The 9,049-nt window shown below is 51.2% G+C and overlaps 1 protein-coding gene across 1 annotated transcript in view; it reads right to left on the minus strand.

Moving 5' to 3' along the window:
* PAPPA (pappalysin 1) overlaps positions 1-9,049 on the minus strand; it is a gene marked incomplete at its 5' end in the record, with an annotated part of 257,734 nt that overhangs the window by 214,951 nt on the left and 33,734 nt on the right. The window contains 1 exon segment of the mRNA XM_007449800.1: positions 8,967-9,049. This exon segment is cut by the window's right edge and continues 1 nt beyond it. Coding sequence (XP_007449862.1) covers positions 8,967-9,049 — 83 coding nt within the window.

Genomic DNA, 9,049 nt, shown 5'->3' on the forward strand with positions numbered 1-9,049 from the left:
AGGCGGACTCTCAACCACTGCGCCACCAGGGAAGCCCCAAGCCCCCACCTTTTTTTACTCTAGCTCCAGTCCCACAAGCCTGGTACCAGGGTTATAACGTCTGAGCAAGAACAGACCTCAGAACTCTTCCATCCCAATTCTCCCATTTTACAGATGCAGAATTTGAAGTCATAGAAGTGACTTACTCCATGCTGGCTACGAAGTTACTGGAAGGATCTAGTCACTTCCTTCCTCGTGCCGTGCCAAGCCACAGGCAAACTCCCTCATGTCGCTCTTTCACCCTCTGCACGATTCTGAGATACTCCAGGCTTTGGTGGAGTGGCAGTCACCATTGCCCTCGGTGGCTGTAAACACAGCTCAGCAGTGAGAAGCCAAGCTCGAGGCTGACAGCTGTGGCTGGCTGAGCTCAAAAAAGGCTGGAATCACAAACGTCCGAAGGTCGAAACAGAGACACTAATCCCCTCACTCTCCACCCTCCACCACCAGACCGACAAAACAACCTAGAACCTGGAAAAGACAGAGAAAGAGAAGCAGAGAGGGAAGGAGAAAGAAAACGCCCCTCCATATAAACGGGTAAATGGGAGCCTGTTCAAGGTCTGCAGACAAACCCGTGAGCAACACACATTGCTGTCCACACAGTGGTTTTGTGTCTGCAGAAAGTGAGAGCAGAGGTGTGAGGGGTTCCCTCTTAGGAGGTGGAAAATCGGCCCGCGGTGAGTGTGAAGGTACCAGCCGGGCTGAAATCAATTTAGGGAAGTGCGTTTCACGGAAACAAAATGTACCAGTGTCTGTTCAACCCACCCTCACACCCCCAACCGCTTTGCTTCCTAACCTGGAAGGGCGTCCGACTGAGTGCTGAGGCTGTCATGAGTGGTCAGTGTCACCAGTGGATGCGGAAAGGAAAATGAGGGTGCTGACCGAGCCAAACCCAGAGTGGAAAAAACCCAGCTGCCTCCCTCTGAGGCCCTCGAAAGGGCACCACGAGCTCCGTCCCTCCGTCCAGGGAACTGGGGGTGGAAACACACCTCTAGGAAAGGCATGAGAGAGGGAGTAGCTCCAATCCTGGCATGTTGGGGGCCCCCCTGCTGTGTCCTGGGGAAAAGGTTCCAACTTTCACATGTAAACTCTGAGATGGGTGTGCTGTGGCCAGGGTCCCAGGCGCTAGTGGAAAACGAGCCCCATCCTGCACTGCCCAGAGGGTCCTGAGCACGCTGTGGGCACTGCCTGGCTACCAGCTCCCTCCCTAGGACGTGTTCGTGTAAACTACTCAATGGGATCCTGGGCCCCCGAGACGTGCCTTTGCTTTTTGTGGGAAATGCATACACTTCATGTGGCCTGCTGCTTTATCTCTTCGGAAAATGAATACATTAGCATTTAGCATGGCTTTTGGAGGAAAGAAAATCTTTTAAAAATGGAACCTACAGGAGCCAAAATCAAAGGGCCCTTGGTAATACAGAGTGATTAGGTCATATCCAACTCCCACTCCGGCCTGGAGGTTCTAGTGAGGGGCTCAGGATCTGAGAGGGGCTGGGAGTTTGGGGATGTGCATGTCAGAGGTCAGAAGATTTCCCAGAGACAGAAAATCCCCAACCAACCATTGTTATCTGAGTGTTCACTAAGTGCCAGGTGCTGTCCTAAAGGGTTGACCGGGTGTAATTTCACTGCATCCTCTAAACCACCCAATGTTCCTTTCATTCCCGATTTTACAAGAGGAGGCAACTGAGTCTCTGCTACAGGAAGAGACTCACTCAAGGTCACAGAAATGTTAAGTGGCTTGATTCACATCCACTGTGTCTCTGAAACTTGTATTCTTATTTATTTGCTGGACTGCCTGATCACCCTTTCTTCCCCATAGATCACTGTCGTGAGCACCTCATTAAGCACAACTTTAGGGGCCACGAGCAGTTCTTCTCCTGCTCTCCATCACCCCCCTCATCTGCTCTCAAAGACCAAAGTCACATGTGCACAAGGGTCACAGATGGAACCTGTGAGTCAAGGTAGACTTTGTTCACGAGGAAAGCAGGAGGGAAACCCAGACCGAATCAAAGAAAACGGGACCATGTGGACAAGGGGGCCTGGATAGGGTGTTTGTTTGTAGATACCCTGGATAGGGTATCTACACTCAAGCACACATGTGGGCTGGACGTGGTCAAAAAATCTAGTAACTTCAACCAAATCAGCATACCACCCACTATGACCAATCCCAACACTGCCTGGGACCGTTCCATGCTGCGGAAATGCATCCTCTAACACAGTTAGACATTTGGTGTGTTTTCAAAGTAAGCTAGTGTGCAAGCTCAATGAGTCTGATATAAGTTATGTGGTCTTCATTTAAAAAGACCAATTCTGTGGCCAGTCCTTAAAAAAAAAAGTTAGCATTTTAAGAATGGAAGTAATCTGGGTAAATGCCCTCAGTGTTTGTACTGCAGTTTCAGCCAGACCTTCTTTATCAGCCTGCAGTCTCTGTAAAACCAAGCTGGCAGAGAGGAGCCCACGTGTGCATGCGAGCAGGGAGGGAAATTTCCCCAGCACCTCCTATGTGCCAGGCACTGTCCCAGGTGTTTGACACACCACGGCTCCATTTAAATTTCATGACATGCCACAGGACAGCTGTTCTCACCCAACTGTTACCAAAGAGAACTCAGCAACTGTTACTGAAAGACAGGCCACGGTCAGACAGGGAACCGAGACCCAAACCCTGGACAGTCTCCAACACCCATCATTTCTCCACCACACCAGGCCTGACTCTTGCTGTTGCTTTAATGAACGTTAGTCACGTTAAATAAACTCAGATATTCTGATTATAAAATTCCAAGCCATTTCTCTTACGTGATCAGTGGAAAAGAATGAACAAAGTTACTGAAAAAACAACAAAATGCCTGCTTTCATCTGCGTGCTGGTTAACTCTTCCCACTCAAGGCAATTGTGTGATCCTGGCGGTCAGACACTATTATCATTCCCTTTCAACAGATGTGGAAATGGAGGCTCAGGGAGATTAAGAGATTTGCCCAAGACTGCAGAGCTAAGAAGCTGCCAAGTCAGGGCTCGAATCTATTTCCCCTGAATTCTTCTTTCATTCTGTATCAGTCTGACTGTGGGAGCTCTACAACCTGATGATCAAAAGGGAGCATCTACCTGCATGAAGTCCCAAGCAGACCCGCCTCTTTCTAATATCTTCCCCACAGCTTCCCACCTCAATCCCTCTGCTCTCACCTTGCTCTTTTCTATCATTCCAAAGCCTACGAACGCTGGAAACTTCTCCGCCAGAAAACCTTTCCTAATCTCTCCAAACCATGGTGAACCTGCCTTTTCTCAGAGCTCATGTAAGCCTTATCTGTGTGGTTCATTTGGAATTGAATCATCTGCTCTCTTGCCATCTCTTGAATGACTGTAACAAAATGTAATTAAACCACAGCATACAAGTACCTCTAGGACACAGATTATACCTTGGATCCCTAGGGCATTATCACAGTACCTTGGATATCGAAGTGCCTTAACAAAATATGGATGATGAGTAAGCACAGGACCATCTTAAATAGATCTTTTCCAAGTTTCAAGGTGCCGGCTAAGACATCAAGGCGATGGAGTGGACTGAGATGCCTTGGGAGTAGGAGATGAGACCCCGGGGCCCCACTCTCTCTGTGAGGTGTGGCTCGGTGCTGCCTCTTTTGGGAGCTCACTCTCCGCGTCTACAGCAAGATGGGCTGGACCACTCCACTGCTCCTTTCAGCGCGGAGTCCTGGACTCCACTCAACTTTGCCAGATTTGGAGGGACCAGGGGAGAAGGAAGTGTATGTTCCATGAGATCATTCCGGAAAACAAGTGAGAGACCCCAACAGAGTTTCTCATTAGAAGGCAAGTCATCTAATGGCTTCTGATAAGGGGCAGGCGAAGAGACCGAGGACTACCGACGCCAGCAGAAGGGTCAAGGAGGCTGCCTCAAGGCGTATTCCAGCCCTTTCCAAAGATTCCAGCAATGCCAACTGGGGTCCAAAAAGAAAAAAAATTAGCATGGCCCCAGGGGAATGCCCTTGCTACATCAAAAATAATAATAAGGAGAAGGCAAAGAAAAGGTTTCCCTGTGAGCCATCAGGCTGTAAGGGAAGTCTCTTTCTTTCTATCTGTCCTACTCCATCTGAACAGATGTTCAAGGACAAAGGTGAAGATCACCTAACGGTGCCAGAGCTTGCAGTTTGGAGGGGTCCACGCAGGAACCTGGTGGGTGTTTTGCAACGCCTTCCCACAGTGGGGTGTGTACAGCCCAAAGTGTCAGCTGCCCCTGGATTTCCTGATACTGGGGATTTCTGTTAGTATCCAGGTTTTCCATTTCATGTATAAAAAGGCGTGCGAAGTACGCTCTCACTTGCCTGTAGACATTTCTAACGGCTGCAGATGAAATTCTGCCGACCTGGCCCCTCTCCACTGCTGCACAGGATGGCCAAGACTCATTGGAATGTCTTTTTCTAACTGTCCAGTCTGATAAAAAGACCTGTACTCCCCCCACCAACAGCTCCTCTTGGCTGAGACTGGGGGTCCTTCTTTCATACCAGTGATGGCAGTGGTGTGTTTATTCATCTGTCTTATCCACTAGATGGTGAGCTCCCAAAGAGCAGGGACTGGGCTGGCACAAAAGGAACATTCAACCAGTATTTATAGAGGAAAGAAAAGAAGAGAAAAAGGAAGAAAGGAAGGAGGGAGGGAAGGAAGAAAATAAGAAGGAAATGAAGGAGGGGAGAGAGGCTGTGGCTAGAGTTTTCCATGAGATCAATTGAACCCTTCTCTGTTTATGGTCTGGTCCCAGCCATACTGAATGACTCCTTATTCTCCAAGCCCCTCCTCCTTGCTTAGGCTGCACCCTCTGCATGGACTGGCTTTCTCTGTGTTCCGGTCGTGTTCTGTTCGCTCACCCACATCCACTCCCTACCCCTCTCCACCCTGCTCTATGCCTTGGGAGGCTGGCCTCCTGGTGCTTCATCGACAGATGCCTCTGCCTCATGACTTCCAGTGTGGTTCCCCAATGGGAAGCGCTGGCAGGAGACTAGAAGGTGGAAGAGACCGACCACGTAAAATTTGCGTCTCTGGCTCCCTTCTGGCCCGGGGGGCTGAAGCTTGTCTCTTCTTCTCTGCTGAGAGTCCCAGCTGCCGCCAGGACACCCTCGCCATTCAGCCACTCTCTCTGGGTTCCGTAACTACGTCCTCCTCTTGCCTCTACAGGCCGAGGATGGAAATGGGTCCCCGCTGTACTTGACCCTTGCCTTGCTGGCTGTCCGGAACCCTGCCTGCACTGTTGTAAACAGCCTCTCCTCTCAAAAAGCCCCTCCTTCAACTCTACTGAATTATTCCGTTTGAATATGCCATCTGTTTCCTGCTAGGACCCTGACTGGTGCAGACTGTGTCTGTCTGTCTGTCTGTCTGTCTCTCTCTCTCGGTGCTGTCTGTTCCCAGATGACTACTCAAATCATGCCTCCTCCAGCCGATTTGCCTTGTCTTCCCTAGTCAGCACACACCTCTGCTTTCTAGGTCTCCTGACCCCACTGTGTGTCTCTAAAACCACAGATCAGAGTTTCTCGTGTTTGAATACGAGTTCCCCATGAACGTGGAAGCCTCTCAATGGTGAGAAACATGGCCCACTTGTTGCAACATCCCCCGTGAACAGGAGAGAGGCTCGCAGGGCTATATATACCCAGCAAATGCCTGTTAGAGAGGACAGAAACAGTCACCATTTCATTCCCTAAAATGACTTGGAATAAGAGAGCAGCAAAAAGTTGGGCTGTGCAGTGGTCAACCTTAAGACCGTCAGGGCCACCTTCTCCACCTTTGCTGTAATCCTGGCTACAGCCTCACTGTGCAGGCCTCAGGTGGAGGGAAAATCACTCACCTGCAGGACCATTCTGATCAGGGATGACATTAGCTGCTACTCAGCTGCCTCCTGTAATTGCATCACTTTGGTCCCAGCCATGGCTTAGAAAGCATATAGTGTGATTCTGTTCCCTTTTCCATAGGACAGGCCTTTGGAGACTTAAGTACATGTGTTATGGCCCCTATGGTCATGGCCGTGAACTTCCTCATCCAAGCCAAGCATCTTCAAGTGGCTACACAACACAGCGTCGGGGGCCCTCGCCGCCCCAGTCCCCTTCTTTGTACACATCCTCACTTGGCTGTCCTTAATTAGGAAAACTCATGGCCAGTGCAGCTCTAACAGTTCTGCAGTGGCTCATGAAAACCCAAGGCCCTTATCCGATTCTCTTCCAAACTCACTCACTCAGCACTTCATAATCCCAAATGCTCAGGGAGGGCTTCCCCGGTGGCGCAGTGGTTGAGAGCCCGCCTGCCGATGCAGGGGACACGGGTTCGTGCCCCGGTCCGGGAGGATCCCACGTGCCGCGGAGCGGCTGGGCCCGTGAGCCGTGGCCGCTGAGCCTGCGCGTCCGGAGCCTGTGCCCCGCAACGGGAGAGGCCACGGCGGTGAGACGCCCGCGTGCCGCAAAAAATAAATAAATAAATAAATCACCTAGACAATGTCAATCTAATTTTCTATTACAGGTGACCTCCTTCCTTCCTCCCTCCCTCCCTTCTTCCCTGCCTTTCTTCCTCCCTCCTTCCCTCCCTCTTTTTTTCTTTGAGTCACAAAGCAAGTATTTCTCCACAAACTTCCACAGGTTTCTCTCTGCACCCGGGAGAGCTGATTCAGCCAGAACGTTGTCACCCCAGCTCCATCAGGAGATGACACATTCCCGGTGGGGCTCACCCAGGACACATGACTTTCCAGCCAGCAAACAAACAGGCCCTGGCGTAGCGGTCACAGCGCTGGCACATGGCTGCTCACGGACATTCTAGGCGTGGGGCCCCGTGACTTAGAAACGAGGAGGCCGTTGGTGCCTGCCAGCTCTGTCTGCTGATTGTGAGCCACCTGGGACCTGGGGTCCCGTGGCCCCTGCGCCCAAGCACAGAGTGCCCGCCACAAAGGCCAGCTGCCCTTGGTCCGGACTCAATCATACTCAGCGGTTTTCTCCCAGGGCTTTAGGAAAGCCACCCTGCCCGTCAGCCCTGTCCTTTGACTCTGCCTCTTACTGTTCCTTGGACTTAAAAATACCACCCCCACCCTTCAGTGGGAGCTTTGGAGTCAACAGACCAAGATTCAAATCCAAGCTCTCTGTTTATTAGCTGAGTGACCTCAGCTAAGGGGTAAATCCCTTCCGTGTTCTGAATCCTGCATTTCCTTCAGCAAAGCAGGGATAAGGGTACCCACCTTCCTGGTACTTGGTAGGTGCTGAATAAACATTTGTCGCCTGGACGAATGAATGAACAGATGTACAAATAAGTGAATGACTTCCAGTATTCCTGGCCCCTAGGCCTCCCCCCCGCCCACTCTGCCTGGGCACACCAGTTAACTCCTGGGGTCCAGCTCAGTAGCGCACACACTGCATTAATCTCGGAAGGCTTGCATGTGTCATTTAGCCAAATGACTTTCCTGACCTGGGACCGTGGCCGAGTCATTTCACTCTCTAAGGCCCTCTATTTCCCCATCAGTCAAGTGCAAATGCTAACCCTGTCTAGTCTTCATCATCCAATTCTGTCAAAGCCCAAATGAGAGCAGAGATGAAAGTGCATCGTGAGCTCGAAGGAACTGGCCACACACCAAAGCTTCTTCCCACATGGGCTGCTCCTGTCTCTGAGCCAAGGTGAGAGTCCAGGGGCCCGCCCGGTGCCAGGAGGCTGAGCTGACGTGCTCTGTGGCTCGGTGCCAGGCACGACATTCTCCTCCCAGCATCGTCATTCCTTTGCACATAGGTATTTTGTCTCTGCATGGGAGGCCCTTGCTCTTGTGAGAGAGACATAAAGAGGAGAGTCAGCAGAAAACCTGCAGAGGTCGGCAAATGTGCTCGAGCCATCAGCAAGTCCAGGGTCCTGCGACTTGGACAGAATGGAAAAGTTCAGCGTGAATCTGGGAAATCAGGAAAGTTGATATGGACTGTCTCTCTGGCTCAGAACTAGTTTCCCTGAGTCCCACATCAAATACAGATCACCCATGGCTCCCCCTTGGGTCTTTCTTTGGGGTTGCTGGTCCGAGATGTAGCACAAGGCAGAGGCTAAGTCAGGCATTAGACAGAAGACTCCCCTTTCTGCCCTCTTCTCAGCAGCGTATGAAATTCCTCTGCCTTGAGTGTCCTCCTCTCTCCCCCAACTTGATCTCCGACGTCCAACTGTACCTAAGCCTTCCCCAACATATTCAGGCTGCAAGTCAGCTGTTCCTCTTTGACCTCCTGTACACACGGCACATGCTACCTTTCACTGCTCAAGAAACGACAAATATGCTTATTAAGAGGTAATGTAAGCTGCTAGCCCCTAGAAGAGACGTGTGCTTTACGTACCCTCATTCAATCTTCAAAGCGGCTTGACATAGTAGATACCATTGATACCCATTTTACAGACGAGGAAATACCGTGTAAGAGGTCACAAAGTGAGGAAATAGACCTGAACCCAGTCTGTCTGGCCCCAGCCAATCCCAGCTCGACCAGCACTGCCCGACAGAACCTTCTGCAGTCATGGAAGCGGTCCTATCACTCTGTCCAGTGTGGTAGCCACTATCCCCGGGCGGCTACTGGGTTCTTGAAAAGTGGCTGGTGTGACTCAGGAACTGGATTTTAAACTGTATTTCATCTTCACTAATTTAAATTTAAACAGTCACACGTGGCCAGTGACTACAGCATTGGACAGCACGGCTCTTTATGATGCGGATATGTGTCCTCAGCCCAGGTGGCCCGGTTCAGACCCTGAGCCCCTCGCAAAGACAGGGTCCTAAGAGTTCCCTCAGCCCACAGGAGGCGCTCCGTAAATATTCTGGTAAGGGGTACAGTCCCTGTGATTACTTGGTCGATCTTCTGGGTGAACTGGAAGATTCCCGCAACCCCACTGGGCGTCAGGAGCCGCGCAGGGATCAAAAGAGGGAGGAGTCCGGCTCTTACCTGTGCGGAGAGTCGGGATCGAAGCAGGTCTTGGTGACATCGGTGATCTCGGGGTCACAGCACTCCCCGCCGTCGAAGTTGAA

Source organism: Lipotes vexillifer, unplaced genomic scaffold (assembly GCF_000442215.2).
Source record: "Lipotes vexillifer unplaced genomic scaffold, Lipotes_vexillifer_v1.1 scaffold230, whole genome shotgun sequence".
NCBI lineage: Eukaryota > Metazoa > Chordata > Mammalia > Artiodactyla > Lipotidae > Lipotes > Lipotes vexillifer.